The following is an 18,920-nucleotide window of genomic DNA, read 5'->3' on the forward strand; positions in this document are numbered from 1 at the left end:
GTTAGTCACAAAACCAGTAATATTTTACTATAGGGCAGTTAAAATGACGTTTCCCACGTTACCAGAATGGTATCATTATTTCAGCATATAGATTCGTTTTCATTCTTTATACGGCTTAAAATTACTAAAAGTTCAACAACAACAAAAAAAAAATGTTATTTAAATAACATAGCACAGACACAAGTTTTATATGACAGAAAACCAAGTACGAATGCAAGAACTCGTACATTTACATCTGTTAAATTCTCCTTTATTTTCTTTTTTCGTACTTTACATTTTGAGAATATTTCGGCATATACATTTTAAATTTTCAGTTATTTTCTAGATCCTTAAAAGTAAAGCTCTAAAGTTTGTGCGTTCTCATTAAAGGGAACATTTCACAGATTTTGGCATGTATTGAACTTTGTCATTGAATGCTTTATATTGATAAATGTAAACATTGGATCTAAAAAGCTCCAGTAAAAAAAAAAGAATACAATTAAAGAAAGAAAAACAGTAACCCTCAACTGGGCTCGAACCACTGACTCCTGGAGTAAAAGTCTATCGCTTAGACCACTCGGCCATCCGTTCTCTTTCAACGGGTGAGGTATTTTATACTTTTTATAAGCAATCCTCGTAGTATCACAAGATATAACCACAACAACAGAACTCTCCAAATAATGCAATCGTTTCGCGTTGCAACGCTTTATAACTTTTATGTTTTCAAATCGTCAAAAGATGCATATAATGGACATTTTAGAGCATGGTAAATGTTCATTATTACTGTGTCCTCACAGATATCATAACTACAACGCAAATGCGCGAAAATGACACTTATTTTATTTTGTCAGTTTACCAAAACGTGAAAAGGCCCATTTAAAATAACTTTTGCAAGAGTGTAATATTTTAACTCAGTTATACACAATTTAGCAAAATAATCATCGATTTACTTTTAGTTTGATATGCTTATATTACACGGTATTTAATGGACCTCAAAGGCTGGGCTTGTTAATGTACATTCTCATTGGTGTTTGATGTTGCTCGATCATGCGGATTAATGACGATTATTCAAGACGTATAAATTTAAGACTACAGCAATATGAAAATAAAATAACGTTTAATAAAAATAAGGAAACCCTTCACGCGAAACCATGAGAACTACACACGTTGTGCGTTAGAAAGGAAATTTTCAATGATTGTATGTTTTACACATTCGATATCAATAAATATTAATCAAAGATTTGTTCACGGTGGTGTGTCTATTACACTGGGGACACCTGATTGCAACATACCGTATCAACTCTCTTTTAAAAATAATGTATAGATATAACTAACGAATGCTCTCTATTTTCCAGATTATATATAGTTTACGTATTGGGAAATCGCAGCCTTATAAAGTGAGGATTAAACACGCGATATTTAACCCAATAATTTATGGGGCGTGCTCTGTGGAAAAGGGGTTTAATGCTTGTTCGTAAAGTGTCGTCCCAGATTAGCCTGTGCAGTACGCACAGGCTAATCAGGGACAACACTTTCCGCTTGTATAATATTTTCTGTTAAAACAAAGTCTCTTTTTAGTAAAACTCCAGCATAGACGGAAAGTGACGTTCCTGATTAGCTTGTGCGAATTGCACTGGGTAATCTGGGACGACACCTTACGCACATGCATTAAATTCCCTTTTTCAAAGAGCACGGCTCATATGTATTACACATGTGATATATCTTAGACCAGTCATATCTTAGACCAGTCATATCTTAGACCAGTCATATCTTAGACCAGTCATATCTTAGACCAGTCATGAAAAGATTACCAAATCGATAGGTGTCCCAAGCATTCGAATATTACAAATGCAATAGCTAACATAATTAATGTATACTAGTAATATATACAAAATAATGTATGTCTTTTGCACGTAATCACGTTATAAAATGGCGATGTCTTTGGTGTCATATACATTTTCTCGTGTCCGTTCTGTGTGTGCCGTCCATTGCATGTTTTGTGTCGCGTCTATCTCAAAAATATAATTTCAAGGGTGATAAAACTTTGTAAACTGATTATTTAGCACAAGAAAATGAGCACCTAGGTATGTTGGTGGAGTATTTTAGCGGAGTTTTGGTCCCTTTGAGCAAATATTCAACTTGCGTCACGTGTGACTCAAAAGTGTAACTTCTATAGTGCTGTAACGTTATATAAGTTTATCAGCAAGTAAACTTGTTTATGGCTGTACCGTTAGCGCAGTGGTGGGTCTTCTTGTTTCTCACCAAGGCGAACCAGGTTCAATTCCTGTTTGCGGAAGCATGTGGGTTTGGTTCGTGGTCGCCATAACAGACGTGTGATGATTTATCCGGGTACTACGCCCCCCCCCACCCCCCCCCCACCCCCCACACACACACAGACACACACACACACAGACACAACACAAGTTCGGGCAAATCTTAACCATGAATTTCAGTAAAAAAATTAAATAGCTGGAATTTCATCCAAAATTTCGTCAGTCAAACAGTTAATTAGGTATGGGTTCTGAGGCACACTTCAAAAATGCCACTGGCACACTTGCTTGAGTATTTTTGGAGCGGACTGGTCAGTGATCATCGGAGTTACCACCTTGTTTGAATTAAATATCAGTTATCAATTATGGTGTATCGCGAGTATATCTAACTTAATGACTCAGAGCGTAATGAAACTTTATATAATTCTTCATTAACATGTCAACTTGTTAAATCGTGTTTTAATGTGCATCTTTGTGGATAATATTGCCATAATTCATTGTCTACTATGCAAACTATCTGTATTTACAATAAATCTCGCTTTGCGTTCATGATATTTATTTGACAACCAGGAAAATGATGATCAGCATATAAAAGTAAGGCACACACGGAACAGTCATTAGTAGTACAATAATATAAATCAATTTCGTATTGAAGCGATGAAAGAAGTAGGCGGAGACATCGATGGTGATTGGCGTGAGCACGTGACACATCTGAAATGAAAACGAGGCTGTGACATGGCCTAAATAAGCTGCACAACAAATGGCCGATAACGCCTGCGTACATCCGAAATCTGAACCAGGTAACAAAGAAGAACTTCCTTTAACAAGCTCTGTTAAAGATTCCGTGCGCCAAAAAATATACATTAATAATATTGTGATTGAAGTAAATGTAGTTGTTGTCGTGAACCCAGTAATGAGAATATGTTTAGTTTTACTAAACATATCGTTAAAAAATATATCGATAACTTCAGTTGTTCTTACCAATTAACCCTGGACGAGTGTAATGGGTGTACCAGAGCTGGTGGTGGTAGCAGTGGTGTTGAACAGATTGGTGTTGAACAACAACGTGAACACGAAGAGCAAACCAATCAGCATCACTGGAAAAAAAGAAAGCGACGTAAATATTCAACCAAATGCATTTAAATTGATTGCATCGAAAACCTAAAGTTCACTGCGACGCTATGTATTCTCTCTCCCGGTTTGAACAGTACTTAATATCTTATGAGAACATCGTAAGAGCGCTCCTACAGTGGACGTTAGTAGTCGGACACATCTTCGGCACTGCGACCTTACAACATGTTCATCTGAATATAAGATGACACCGCATATTTACTCAAACATTAACCTTTATAACTCATAATTAAACACACACATACACACATTATTTCCATATTGTGTATAAACCATACATAAACAGAAGGAAACCTCACTCTGAAAACACGGGGCTAAATGCATGTGCATACAGTGTCGGCCCTGATTAGCCTGTACAGTCCGCACAGGCTAATCAGAGACGACGCTTTCTGTCTAAAGCGGATTTTCGCTAAGAAAAGACTTCACTTGAACGAAAATTGTAATACAAGCGGAAAGTGTCGTCCCTGATTAGCCTGTGCGAAATGCACAGGATAACCTGGGACGACACATTACGCACGTGCATTAAGTTCCGTTTTCACAGAGCTAGGCGAAAATCCATTATTAAATGTTACTGCTGTTGCTCTACTTACAGAGTCCGCTGTCTCCGAATCCACTGGAGCCCCTGTTCGCTCCAGCATAGTACGGAACGTATCCATATCCGGCCCCGTATCCCATGCCGAGAACGCAGCCGAGAGCGCCGAGAAGAGCGACAACAGCGAGAATGGAGACCTTCATTGTGACTGAAAAAATAAGTAAATGATTTTACAATTTACTAAAATCCTAATAATTTCCGGTCATTTGCTTTTATTAAAACTTCAAAATAGGCTGTAGCAATTGAACTGAATTTACTATTACTATTATTATTATTATTATTTATTTTATTATTATTATTATTATTATTATTATTATTATTATTATTATTATTATTATCATTATTATTTTATTTCAATTTTAAATTAAAAAAAAACTCGTTTTCTTACCTGCGAGTGGTTCTGACTACGGTAAAATAGTGAAGAGGAAAACGAACACGCGTTCGTTTTATACTTGAACCATTACATCATTTCCGCGTCTAGACGTCAGGCCCTTCCGCTTGTCTTTGAAAGTGCACTAAAGGCCGACGTTACGTTGCCGACGTTATTTAGTAAGTCAACGTTATATTGCGCAGGCTTACGGATCCGTTTGCGTTGCAAGCCGCGGGACATTTTAATACGCGGTATTTCAACGTGTTATTTCACATCAACGTCGGTAACGTGTAATCAGTTATGACATATTGTTAGTGTATTGGTTATGGATAGTACATTAACAGTTATTTGTCAATTAATTATTTGAAATGAAGTTTTCTTATTGGGATAATGTCGCATAAACGAACTTATAAACGCCGTTTTATATGATTCTTCCTATTTAATCATGTATTATCTAATATGATTTTACGTGCTGCACTTATACATGTATTAGCGTAACGTTAACTTGAATGTTATAAAAATACAACTGTAACACTGTTATTTTCCTGTTGTTGTTTTTTTTTCAACAGGACTGGGGTGACCACTTATCAAACGTCATTAATGTATTTATTATCCGTAAATATTGTCAGTGTTATTTATTACAACTTTTATTTTTCACATCACGTAATATACAGTAACTACCTTATGCATTACATAACGCTGTATTTTCTGATAAGCAATTGTTTTATTTCACATGTTTACAATTTGTCAAGTAAAAAATAAAGGAGTTTTATTCATTTGAGTAAATAGTGTTGTTGTTTTTTATTTGATGCGAGTGAATGACACCGATTTACTCTCATAGTCAATTTCCAAGTTTCACAGTTCAAATCATTGAAACAGTGTAATATCCTGTAATACTATAGTAATTGAACATCTATTCGAAAATGTTCCGTGAAAACATGTATATTTCCGTACTTAAACTTCAATATACACACAGTCGTCTGTTGGGAAAAAATGAAAAATATTTCTTTTAAAAGCGTTCGTAGTGTCATATCCTTATGGGATTTAAGGATGTTTTATATTGTACAGTTGCTTTTTCCTGTAAAAAAATCAGCTTACCATATCACATGCTAACCACTGTATAGACTGCTCTAATACAACAATGCAAGAACAAATCAGAAACAATTGAGAGTTTATGGTAAATATCCATTCTGGGGCACATGTAAGTTGAAGTATCCACGGACATTCATATTGATAAAGCTCTTTGGCTAAATAAAGTCGTCTTTTTGTTTACCTTTGCTGTAAACTCACCAGTCTAAAACGTTCATCAGCGTTTTGTTAAGGGACGTTTATTGTCAGTAACAAATGTTCAACTTGTCATTAAAATATAACTGCTTTTTACTAATTTCAAAGTTATTGTTTTGGTCGATCAGTTTGGAACAAAGGTTTCCATAATAAATTGCACATTTTTTTGTAATACAAATCAAGTGTATCCGAATGTTTTCCTACATTTCGTGAAGCTTTAGTCACTTCTGAAAAGAAATCCGCCAAACGGCATGCTTAAAGCAAACCGGAGCATACGTAACGTCAAAACAAAATGGCGTCGTAAACTCCATCGTACGACGCTTTATTTATTTATTATTGTTTTTTATGTTCGTTTGAAACCATTTTTGCAAATACAATTTGATGCGATTCTTCTCCGAGCTGATTATATCAACGTTTGGATTGGTCGTGCTCGCGTGGACGCTTGCAGACCTCATCCACATGTTCGATAGGTAAATACATATATTGTGCAATTGATTAGCTGTAATAATATCTAAAAGACCGAAAAATAGTAATGAGTACGGTGTCCGCCTTGCGACAGTTAGGTCACGGGTTCGATCCTAACTCGTGGAGCGATCTCCAAATCTGTCTACAGACACCACTTAATGGTCTTTCATAAACGGACTCAAGAATGTATATATAAGTCCGATGCTTTCGATGCAATAGAACTTAATTGAATATATTTAAATCAATAAAATGCTTTTAGGTTTTTGCCTCCTTTGTTCAACCTTTTGCTATTTTAAGCGGGATTGTGTGGGCCTCGGTACCAGAATAAGCCATTCCGCTAATAGGGACCCGGCACACAAAAAAAAAACATATTGTACATTCGTAATATAAAGATTTTTGTGTGTGCCGGGTCCCTATAATTCCGCTTGTTAACAATTAAATTTGCATCGTCGTTTACAGCTTTAAGGATTCACTTCTATCATTGCGGAGTAGCTGACGGAATTCAGCGATCAGGTTTACTAGTACTCAATTGACCTGTTTGGCAGAACCAAATCCGTATCGAGCGTCTTCGTGTATATCAATAATTTTATGAAGGAAATAAATGTTTATACAGGTATATGCGGATCGCGGTGGTGTAGTGGATGAGGTTTCCGCCTAGCGATCGGGAGTACGTGGGTTCGCTCCCCACTCGGGGAGCGTTCTCGTTATCTCCTCCATTGACACCTAGTACTGGTTCTTCCCAGGAAACGGACTCGATAATGTCCCTCTGCCTATAATGCTCTAAAGGGCAGTATATATAGATAGATAGGCCCGTCGGTATGTATTACTGACAATACGGCGTGTTTTGGGAATCGAAAAAGTCAAATGAAAAAGTCATGCTTTATTTGCCTGAAATGAGACGCGCATACTTGTTTATTCTTAAGTGTATTGTAAAAATAAAATCGTTAAATATGTTGATTTTTCAGGCACGCCTACCCACCGACAACGCCAGAAATTTCAATTCGCTACAAAATCGAAAACACACAGCGCGGCCTTCCAAAGAGCACGTGCAAAGACTGTAAACTGCGGCAGACGACAAATAGCGAGTGGCGGGAAAGCATTACGAGAAGGCACGGGTCATTAGAATCCGATATCGAACTTCTGCAAGACGCCATAGTAGGTAGGGCAGTCATGCTGAATGAATTGCGGGCGCTGTTTTTCGGCGTAGCTGTCTAACCCAGGTTTTCACCAAGTAGACCTTTATCAGTCAATAAAATGCGGGATAAATTGTCCGCCAGTTGGCCAGATTTAGTGATTGGGATTTTCGTATATGACATAAAAAACGTTCTTTTTATACTAAAACAAGAAATGTGTTTGTCAGAAACACTATGTCCCCTTCTGCGCCGCTTTGACTTTTTTTTACCTTTGACCTTAAAGGATGACCTTGACCTTCCACCACTCAAAATGTGCAGCTCTATGAGATACACATGCATGCCAAATATGAAGTTGCTATCTTCAATATTGCAAAAGTTATGGCAAATGTTAAAGTTTGGCCAAACCAACAGACCAACGAACATACCAACAGACAGGGCAAAAACAATATGTCCCCCACTATAGCGGTGGGGGGACATAAAAAGTGTTACATTATAATGTAAACAACTTCTTGATAATGTTTGTTGTGTAGGAGAGCGTATAAAGTGTAGAGCGTTGGGAAATCCCACCTTTTGTAGATTTGTTCATACGATACATAAACACATTTTTGGTTCTGAAACTTATAGGCCTAAAATGCCGGAATCGGTTTTGCACGTAAAATAACTTTTTCTATTATTCTCCAAAAGTCAACATCCGAGCCAAAATTAAAATATTGGCGAGTTCCAAAAAAACAGAATAATTATTCTTCTAAGAAGTGAACATTACATTTAAAATATTTATATGCATAACTTAATCCAGCTATGAACGTATTGATAATGCCATATACGAGTACGAGTCGAATGGCTAAACATGTTTTTAATTAATATCAGGAGTGCCCTAATTTTCTGGTTGATAAACAGAGTGACACGCCTCATTTTCATCTCCAAGCTTCTCTTGACCGAAACTAATCTTCATTGGACGTTAACATTCTCGGAGTAGGGTATCCGATAGTATTGTAAACAGCGTTTTCCCTCATTTAAATGTATGTGGATGAAATGCGGCGAAGAATTGCATAGAGAAAACATCCGTGACATACGTCATAACGTTTTGATCTCATTGATTTTAGTGGCAATTGTAATTCATCAACAACAACAAAAACTATGAAAATCAACGACATATATATTTTAAAGATATTTCCTGTTCAATATATCTTACGACCAATTGTCGTAAAGACTGGGTTTTTAGCTCACACGAAAGAGAGATATGTGATCAAAATGTAAATACGAGAAATACCATAATACTTTTGAAATTGAATACTTATTTTCTGAAATGTACAAATAGATCATTATGGTTGGCGCTCTGCAATTATTCTTTTAAAAAAATAGCATCGTCACTAAAATTTAGCTTCCGTCTGGGAAAACTGGGCTTAATTCATGTGGGCCGTGTTCTGTAAAAAGGGGGTTCAATGAATATGCGTTAAGTGTCCGCACAGGCTAATCAGGGACGACACTTTCCGCTTGTATGATATTTTTGTTTACAGAAAGTCTCTTCTTAGCAAAAATCCAATTTAGGCGGAAAGTGTCGTCCCTGATAATCTGGGACGACACATTACGCACATGCAGTATGCCCAGTTTTCTCAGAACGCGACTCATGTGCGTGAAGTGTCGTCCCAGATAAGCTTGTGCCGTCCGCTATTATGTTTCTCCGAATATTGTATCGTTATTAAAATACATGTATAATCTAATATGCTTACCAAACGGGGTCCTGAATCTCAAAAGCTGGATCCAAAATATATAAACTAGATGAGAAATGATTCAATCAACATACAAAGCTACCAATGCGGCATTCAATACTTGCACCTTCTCCAAAAAAAACTCCCCCTCCCCCAACATTTCCACTTGAATATGCACGAGCTAATTAACATCAGGTTTTGCTTCATTAAACAGTTTTTTCCGTTACTGCAAATTATTTATTCATTTATTTTCGGGGGGGGGGGGGGGGGGGCGGTATTCGTGGCTACAAACATTACTTTTCCATTTTATACCAATAAAAAATGTTTTTTTTTCTATATTATAGTCGACATGGTATGTTAATTTTGAAACGTTTTGAATGGGCCCGTGTGACTTGATGCCGCATAATACTATGTACTTTTATCGCAAACATAGCGAACTCCAAAGAGAGTTTTTAACCAGTAATCGAATATTAACCTGTTTCATTTCAGTCATCGCGGCAATCGTCATAGCAACGTCTTGGGTCACGCTGATCTCTCTTATTCTACACGGTAAGACTTTGAATATGTGAGCCTCTTTCTGGAAAAGCTGGGCGTAATGCGTGTCCGTAAAGTGTCTTGCCAGATTAGCCTGTGCAGTCCGCACAGGCTAGTCAGAGAAGACACTTTCCGCAGGTGTTGTTTTCTGTTATTGTTTAAAGGAAGTCACTTCTTTAGCAAAAATGCAGTTAAAGCGGAAAGTGTACTCCCTAATTAGCCGGTACGGAATGCACCGGCTAATCTGGGACGACACTTTACGCCCATGAATAAAGTCCCGTTTCCAAGAGCGAGACTCAGTTCTTTCCCGTTTGCCGTTGACGAGATATAAAGCTGCTGATGCAAGTAAGACATTACTTCTTATAAGCACCGTTCGCTAAAAGCCCCGAAGCATATGCTTGGCAGAGGAAAGTTAATGCAAACAAGAATGCATTATTATTAACTGTTCTTTGCCTCTTAGTGCGACCTTGGCCTTTACACTTAGTCTGTTTCGAGCACATGACACATAAGACTCATAATGATGTTCATTTTGATTTCTAAGAGATTCGAAAATCCCATCTTTAAGGACTACAATTATTCTTCCGAAACAAGTTGATTCTTAGATTAGATTTCGCAATCGAGGTATGCACTGTTCAAAGAACTTATGATGCGGAAAAGGAAAAACTTGGTCGTTGAATTGTAACCTTGATCTTTGACGGAGAATGTTGTAGTTCGCGTATGATGCTGTTCATTTATTCGCAAATAAAATAAATAAAACAAAAAGCGTACAGCATAACGTCGAATTCAAACAGAGAGGTAGAATCTGTTCGATCAAATTTATTGAGGCAATTTCCCAGGCCGAGAGTATATCAATAAAGTTTGTATACATATATATATTCATACAATCGTTTATATGTTTATATAAAATGAAATGAAATGTTCGTAAATATTATTATGAACATATAAAGAATATGAAAATGTGGTTCATGTCCTTATTAAACATGATGAGTGAAAACTTATTGGATATCCGTAACACAAGCCTGCGATGATATAGATATTTAAAGTTCCATATTACCTGTACAATATTTTGTGTATTCATGATTGCTGTATGCACGTTGAGGCTTACACGAATTGAAATTATGTAATTAAATAATTCTTTAACAATTACAAGAACATGTATGAGGCTAATTTCATTTCTAAGTACTACCACCCAAAAGCAGCTTTGTCAACACTACAAACAACTGAAATTAGAGGAAAGAACTCAATTTATTATTAAACACGGAAACTTAGGAATCTGTGTCAATGCTGAGTATATTATGCTTCAGCTATGCCTAATAGCACAAACAGTAAGTGTAACTAAAACGGTTGCAAATGTCTGTGTGTGCGTCTTTCGAATTTTATGAAGTCATTTGAGGCTGCATTATTGTAAACCCGGAAGGTGTCCGTGCACTCTTACTTAATTAACTTACTAAACTTACAAAAATTAGGATGAATTTTGAATTACTGTTGCAAATGCAAGCTATTAAGCAGTAACTGAAAAACTATTTTGAATTATTTTTGTGTTGTGGGGGAGTGGGGGAATGGAGTACCCGGACGAAAACCCACCTGTCCGGTATGGCGATCACCAACTAAAATCATATACTTCCGGAAACGGTTGGCCGAGGTTAGAAGGCTAGTGTACCAACAACCGTGTTAACAGGCCGGATGTCTCACACCTATTTGCATATGTGATCAACCATCGTGCACGTTCTTTCTTTCTTTGAACATGTCGTTGATATTTGTAATAGTTTTAAAACTCGCATCAACACATAACAGGTATTAAGCAGGTATTAAGCAGACAGACCAACGTGCGATATGTTGAAGCTTTAGCTAGTATTTGGATATACTTGTATTTCCTTTATATCTCGTAAACGTGAGATACCGTCACGATTGTAAACAAAATAAAATGTTTTAACATAAGAAGCATAGGCATTGACCCATTTAAGGCATTCGTCAACATATGCTTTCATAAAAATTATCGTTTTGTAAAATTGTATTGTGTTACATTAAGCACAATTTTATAAATATGGGCTGTAGGTATTTAAGTTATAATCTCCATTCATAAAGGTATCATAACTTTTACGTTTAGAGACTGTTGTTTTGCGTATTTATCACATCGATAAAAATTTCCATAGTTCATTCCGGAAGTAGGGAATTTGTATTCAAGCCCGTTTGTTTAGACTTACGTATCGATGTTCATTTACACAGTTGGTCCTTTGTGTAATTATAGTGCTCATTCCCTTGATCAAATGCATTTTATAAGGCATTTTAAATTTAGTTGCTACTTAACTAGCTCAGTTCAATAAGCATAGTATCTATCAATCGTGAATTATCGCAGAGAGAAACAGTCACGATACAAATTTGCTTAAAGGAGCAGGAACACTATAACTTTTCCGTTGCATGTATCGAAATATCAATATAGAAAGAACATAATAAAGCAAAACGTTTGATATGTGATTCGTTTATATTGACTTGAGTGTTTGTTAGATTTATCGTTCATAGCGACAAGGTAACTAAAATGTTACAGGTTGTATCTCATTGAAATTTTTTTGATAAATGCAATTCTTTGCACAAGCGTATTTTTCATTTTCTTGATAGTATCAATGCACAAAACACCAGGAACAGTATTAAGAGTGAACCTCTTATAAACATCTCCGTGATCTCTAGTGTAGTTATTCATCGTTTCTAAAAATGTTTTATATTTACTTTTTTATTTCGGACATACACTTAAAACCAACTGTTATTTTACTTACTAGTATTAAATGATTGTGTGTTTTTTCGTTTTAAAATAATGTGTTATATTAACTTGTCATTATTTACACTAAACACACAATTTTACCTCTAAGGGTCGGGAACGAAACTTTGTATTATGTATGTTTTCTGCGCCATGCCATTATGTGAGATATAAAATACAGGGGAAAATACATTCCCATTTTACGCCCAATAACATCAATGGAGTGTATTCGATTTGTAATTGAAGTAAATTAAAAGGACAAACATCTACTTATAAATTTTATTCGTGAATTCATTTAACATAGTTATCCAACAACTGATGGATTCTGTTCCATTGCTTTCAAGATAAACCCTGAGAAGTAGGAAAAGTGGTCTCCAGACACGCATTCTCCAGTGTACATATTCTGTATGGATACCGCGTCGCCTTTCTCTAGGTACAGGACAAAGCTACCAGCGCTGGTGTCCCACTGTGTATCTGAAGTTCCAGCAACATAGAGCTTACAAACTTCATTGCCATTGTGGGCCAATTTGAAAAGACCTTTGTGTCCACTGCATGCCAATAATGTTGACATGAACACGTATGTACCGGACATTGGAGCTAAGAATGCGCCGGCATGAGGGTTATATGCCGAGCCGATGTTGGTAATAACGTGATCAAATCTTAGGTTTTGATCTAAACCAAGATTGGTAGGGCTGTCCGTTAGTGCTGCGAAGAATGCAACCATGTCTGTCCCAGCATGGCGTTCCTCTATAACATAAATTATAATAATACTTAGAATACTTGTCATAATACTACAAGTAGTACTTCTACTACTACTACTACTACTACTACCACTACTACTACCACTGCTACGACTACTACGACGACTACTACGACTACTACGACTACTACGACGACGACGACTACTACTACTACTACTACTACTACTACTACTACTACTACTACTACTACTACTACTACTACTACTACTACTACTACTACTACTACTACTACTACTACTACTACTACTACTACTACTACTACTACTACTACTACTACTACTACTACTACTACTACTACTACTACTACTACTACTACTACTACTACTACTACTACTACTACTACTACTACTACTACTACTACTACTACTACTACTACTACTTCTACTACTACTACCACTACTACTACTACTACTACTACTACTACTACTACTACTACTACTACTACTACTACTACTACTACTACCACTACTACTACTACTACTACTACTACTACTACTACTACTACTACTACTACTACTACTACTACTACTACTACTACTAGCATAATCATCATCAGCAGCATGAAGTTATCGCTATAATAAATGAAAAATACGGACATCGTAAATAAAGTCTATGCTTGCAGTTTTACCATATACTCATCGAACATATCCATTATGCAAAAAAATGCTTGTTAGCTATTTTTAAACCTATTTTTTATTATAAAGAAATTTTAACTCATTAAACTATTTGAATTGTAATGAAGATTATATGCTTTCAAATAAGATATCTTGAAGATCAAATTTACCCTTTTGATTCTTTCCAAATGCATCGCGTCGGTTGTTGGTGACGGTTATCGCTGGCGTAGATGTGTTTAAACCTCTTGCCGCGTTATCTTCAATAGCAATTCCCTCGTCCTTGACATCGTATGATGTTTTTTCCGGAATAAACGTCTTTAAAATGTTATGTGTCTGTATGTAATTATTCATGACAGCACGTAACGACTCGATTCTTCCGGCGAATTTCGAATTTGATTGATGTAATTGTACATTTTCAAATTGCAGTTTTTCCACAGCCTGTTGAAGATTATTCAAGTTTTCATTCTGTTGTTTTTCCTTTTCGTTTAATTTCTTTCGAAGCTCGTTGATATTGACATCCTGTTCACCAATCTGTATCATCAGCTTGTTTATTTTTGCCTCCTGAATTCCACGTAACTCTTTAATTTCCTCGTCCTTTGCATCCATACGCTTGACTAGGTCAAGCAGCAGATCTTGTCCAATAATTACATTCCTTCGTTCAGGATGAAACGAATAGGCATGTGTAAAACATACGTTATACACAAGAAGAAGTACAAGCGCAGGCAACATTGTATGTTCAATGACTCTCCACTCCCGTTCACTTCCCAATATATACAGTGAGGAAGATTAAAAAAAAGGTCTTTATCGTGATAGCCCAATTTACAAGTATGGACAATAAAGGAGACAAGTTGCAGTGTTACCGATACTGCAAGAAGACAATATGGGAATACCGGTAGTGATAGCCCTGATCGCTCCTCCAGTTAGGACAATTATGGAGATCTGCACGAAAATGATTTTATGCATTAACGTTTAAAGACAAGCTAATAAGCACACGTTAAAAATGGTTATGTATCTTCAGCTGGCTAAACAGTTTACGTACTTGCTAACACTCGAAATACATAAATCCGATAGAAGGTGACGACATGAGAGTACGCCAGTCAATGCTTCAGCCATGCTATGTGTTTAAGTGAACTTTTAATTGGATTGATAATTTTTTGAAGCTCATAAGTAAAAATCGCTAGTAAAGGTTTTGTATTGCAACACACATGTAACATGACATGTGTATTAAATGTTTGTATTAACAGTTTGGTTCTATACTTATACCGTTAAGCGGTGTCCCCAGTTCTATACTTATACCAATCTCCACGCAGAGTTGTCGTTCCTTGCTCTCACATACAACTCTGCGAAAGGCTCAGCACGCCATTTGATCATGACATGAATGAGACGCTTTCATAACAATAGTCCGTTCTGAGCAATCTCCACACAGAGTTGTCGTTCCTTGCTCTCACATACAACTCTGCGAAAGGCTCAGCACGCCATTTTGTCTATGAAATAGCTAAAACCGAACAAACGCATTCAATGTATAATTGAATGGATATTTAAGATCGCATGCATTAAATTAAGAAATATGACTTTTAAATGTACGATAAACCGTGCAAAAACTTGCGAGTTTTAATGCAACTCTTTGGAACTATTTTATTGCCCATTTACGCAGATGGAATCATTTCACGCACTTTACAAATGTCAACAATTGAACATAATGTTTATTGAGTGACGTTAGGAAATGCTTCGACGTGTGTAAGTATGTAAGTTTCTTAACATCAGGAAACCATATCAATTTTATAATAATGAATTAAGACTGATATAAGATATCATGGTATGAGATAGTTTTCTTTAATGCAGTGAATGCAATGTAACCGTCGTGCAAAAGATTGTTTAGTATACTGTAACCTCAATGATGAACGCTTGGTATGATCATGACATGAATGAGACGCTTTCATAACAATAGTCCGTTCTGAGCCCAACACAGAGGTGAATGTAATGTAACCGTCGTGCAAGAGATTGCGTTCTGAGCCCAACACAGAGGTGAATGTAATGTAACCGTCGTGCAAGAGATTGTACTTATACCGTTAAGCGGTGTCCCCAGTTCTATACTTATTCCGTTAAGCGGTGTCCCCAGTTCTATACTTATACCGTTAAGCGGTGTCCCCAGTTCTATACTTATACCGTTAAGCGGTGTCCCCAGTTCTATTCAGTTGTGACGAGTGTTGGTTATATGTTTTGCTCCAATAAGCGGAATTAACCCTTTGCATGCTGGGAAATGTGTCGTCTGCAAAAATGACGTCTGCTGAATATCTAAAATTAGCACTTTCTTTGATTTTTTTCACAGAATACTATTAGAATAGCAAACAGTTCGGATCCTGGTGAGACGCCACGTTCTGTGGCGTCTCATCTGGATCCAAACTGTTTGCAAAGGTCTTCACAATTCGGTTCCAGCACTGAAAGAGTTAAAATCAACAGATTGGTATACTTTATTTAGTTGGATTTCTTTCTATTATGTCTTTACAAAACATAATTCTACCTTAGGTGGAAAAGAGTTGTCCCTTGCCCATGGTTAGCAAGTGCAGACTTAACATCTCTCTCGATCAGAAGACGATTTATTGCATAATTCATTATCGTTCCTATTGTACGGAGTTTCCGGAGATAGTCGATGTATCACGATTGACTTAACATGCTAAAATGGGTAAGACTGGAAGAATAATACAAAGGAAGTTTGAGCATTTTGTGCGAAAAGCGTACACCGTGTAGCCAGGCGAGCTGATAATGCAACTGGTGAATAAAACGTGACGTAAAACCTCTATCTCAAAACAATGATCACGATCACATTTTGCAATTTCACGATTTTAGGACGTCTCAGATGTGAATCCGCGTGGCGTAACGTTGATATGCTGCATCATATGCACAGCATGTTCCAAATTGTCTACAGATATGTGTTCCAGTGTGAGTAAGGGCAAACATTTTTTTATTTGGAACAATCACCATGCAGAATTCGAGTTCCATGCTCTCACATACACCTCTGCAACGGGCTCGGAGGCCATTAGAACAAAAATCTTGTTTATACAAACGCATATTGAGCGCAAGTTCACGTGCCAGTTGATCTGTTTAACCCAATTATGCCTAGTGGACTCTCCCATCCTTCTAAATTGGATCAATATATTTCCAAAATTATGGATGTCTAGTATATTTATTTCTATATTTAGAATAATTCTTACAGAAATTCCTGTAAGCAAACAGCGCAGACCCTGATGAGACGCCGCATAATCTGGGTCTACGCTGTTTGCCAAGGCCTTTTTTCTAGACACTATGCATAAATGGGTTAAGTTTCATTTTTAGCAACAAAACCTTTGACTTACGCGCTACACAGAAATACAGCCGATTGAAAGACGGATAGACGGACAACTTCAAATCTATATGCCATCCAGTGAAAGTGGGGTGTGGATACAACCCGTATTATTACTATCCTGTACAGGATGTTAAGATATGGGCGGAAAACGATCATTTTTCCAATTTGATCTTGAATGATTTTGAATGAGGGCGTTCGATAAGCATGGGTCTAGTGCGCGGAAAACGTGCTGTTGTTGTTTTTTTTACATAAAACATTCCGGGACAGTAAGTTATTTAAGCTTTTACATCATTGATCGTTTTAAGTGTTTACTACCAAGCATAAAATCGGCATACACTAATGAAAGTCGCTCTGGGAAAACAGGGTTAAATGCACGTGCTCAGGCTTTTATGGGACAACACTAGATTTTCGCTAAGATAATATTTCCTTTAAACGAAAAATACCATGCAAGCTGAAAGTGTAGTTCCTAATGAGCCTGTGTGGACTGCACAGGCTTATCAGGGACGATACAAAACGCTCACACATTAAACCCCGTTTTCGCAGAACGAGGCTAAATTATTTTATTTATCTGATTTAAGCTCGTGTGCAACGTCGACTGAACGCGCAGTTCAACGCCGTGTTTATGGTCCCAGTTGACGCCCACGAAACGTTCCTCGCGAGCAGACGGAGAGGCTAGACTTCACACGAAAGGCTAGACTTCACCAAGTTTATGAGGCTGGACTGCACCATGCTTATAAAGCTTGAATCCAATAGAATTTGTATTGTTCGACTCCGCTACGGTATTATTGTTAAAACTCCCCCAAGTTTATATGACTAAAATCCCAAAATTGTATTTATAAGACACTACTTATATTAAATTGAAAGAATTCACAGATTGTATACAGCTGCACTCAATTATATATTGTTAGACCCCATTAACTTTTATCAACTCCACAAAGTTCATACGACTAGACTCCTCTAAGTTTACATTCGTAGACTCACTTAATTATATGAAAAAACGCGTCAAAGTTTAGATTGTTAGATTCCACTGTGTTTTCATTGGCTATACTACTTGATTTATATGCCTTAACTCTGCAGTTTATTTGGCTAGAGTCCACGAAAATATTAATGGCAACAAGTTTTAAATTGAAAATTAGATATTTAAAAGATGACTTATATTAATCATTTAAGCTTACTTAAGTTTAGCCGAATCCTCGTAAATATTTATAAGGAAATTAGAAGCACGTAATTACAAAAATATTTTTACTCCAAATAACCTCCCAAATATACGAGTATATACTTTCCTATCGTTATACTGAGAACAAAAAACCAATTTATACGTCATGTAAACAAAAAATAATACGAAGTTGCATATGAAAAGATACAGCAACTTTGATATTAAAGCCCACTTTCCCGTCTGCAGAATTGAATTTAATTACTGTCCGAAAGCGAAAAAAATCTACTGTTGCTTGGTTCGAATGCATTGTACTTGCTCATGAACACCAGTGGTAGCACAGTCCTATGTAGAAACTAAACATTGGAGCCTCATGAACACCAGTGGTAGCACAGTCCTATGTAGAAACTAAACATTGGAGCCTCATGAACACCAGTGGTAGCACAGTCCTATGTAGAAACTAAACATTGGAGCCTCATGAACACCAGTGGTAGCACAGTCCTATGTAGAAACTTAACATTGGAGCCTCATGAACACCAGTGGTAGCACAGTCCTATGTAGAAACTAAACATTGGAGCCTCATGAACACCAGTGGTAGCACAGTCCTATGTAGAAACTAAACATTGGAGCCTCATGAACACCAGTGGTAGCACAGTCCTATGTTGAAGCCTCGCTTTGGTGAAAAATTGTTAAATGCATTGGATGTGCGTTAAGTGTCGTCTCAGATTAGCCTGTGCAGGCCCCACAGTCTTATCACAGAGGACACTTTTGCATAAACTAGATTTTCACTTAGAAGATACTTTCTTCAAACTAAAAATATCATAAAAGTG

At 36.8% G+C, this 18,920-nt stretch overlaps 2 protein-coding genes across 2 annotated transcripts; one reads left to right on the forward strand and one right to left on the reverse strand.

The window, feature by feature from the left end:
• The first annotated feature begins 5,885 nt into the window (after positions 1–5,885).
• Positions 5,886–17,816, forward strand: LOC127834520 (uncharacterized). Its single transcript, XM_052360413.1, has 4 exons — positions 5,886–6,096; positions 7,057–7,250; positions 9,423–9,482; positions 17,516–17,816. Exons 1-4 carry the CDS (start codon positions 6,008–6,010, stop codon positions 17,611–17,613), a joined length of 441 nt encoding a protein of 146 aa, XP_052216373.1. The 5' UTR covers positions 5,886–6,007; the 3' UTR covers positions 17,614–17,816.
• LOC127834519 (uncharacterized) lies at positions 12,487–14,418 on the reverse strand. The gene is made up of 2 exons (XM_052360412.1): positions 13,765–14,418; positions 12,487–12,966 (listed from the first exon to the last, which is right to left on the reverse strand). Exons 1-2 carry the CDS (start codon positions 14,321–14,323, stop codon positions 12,524–12,526), a joined length of 1,002 nt encoding a protein of 333 aa, XP_052216372.1. The 5' UTR covers positions 14,324–14,418; the 3' UTR covers positions 12,487–12,523.
• Positions 17,817–18,920: the final 1,104 nt, after the last annotated feature.

Source organism: Dreissena polymorpha, chromosome 6 (assembly GCF_020536995.1).
Source record: "Dreissena polymorpha isolate Duluth1 chromosome 6, UMN_Dpol_1.0, whole genome shotgun sequence".
Taxonomy (NCBI): domain Eukaryota; kingdom Metazoa; phylum Mollusca; class Bivalvia; order Myida; family Dreissenidae; genus Dreissena; species Dreissena polymorpha.

What these genes read in the sequence shown, in the direction of transcription:
- LOC127834520 (XM_052360413.1), top strand. Translation starts at nt 6,008, where the DNA reads ATGCGATTCTTCTCCGAGCTGATTATATCAACGTTTGGATTGGTCGTG. An exon ending in TCTGCAAGACGCCATAGTAG is followed by an intron (nt 7,251 to 9,422) that starts GTAGGGCAGTCA and finishes GTTTCATTTCAG; the next exon opens with TCATCGCGGCAATCGTCATA. An exon ending in GATCTCTCTTATTCTACACG is followed by an intron (nt 9,483 to 17,515) that starts GTAAGACTTTGA and finishes ATCTGATTTAAG; the next exon opens with CTCGTGTGCAACGTCGACTG.
- LOC127834519 (XM_052360412.1), bottom strand. Translation starts at nt 14,323, where the DNA reads ATGTTGCCTGCGCTTGTACTTCTTCTTGTGTATAACGTATGTTTTACA. An exon ending in ATTTGGAAAGAATCAAAAGG is followed by an intron (nt 12,967 to 13,764) that starts GTAAATTTGATC and finishes TTTATGTTATAG; the next exon opens with AGGAACGCCATGCTGGGACA.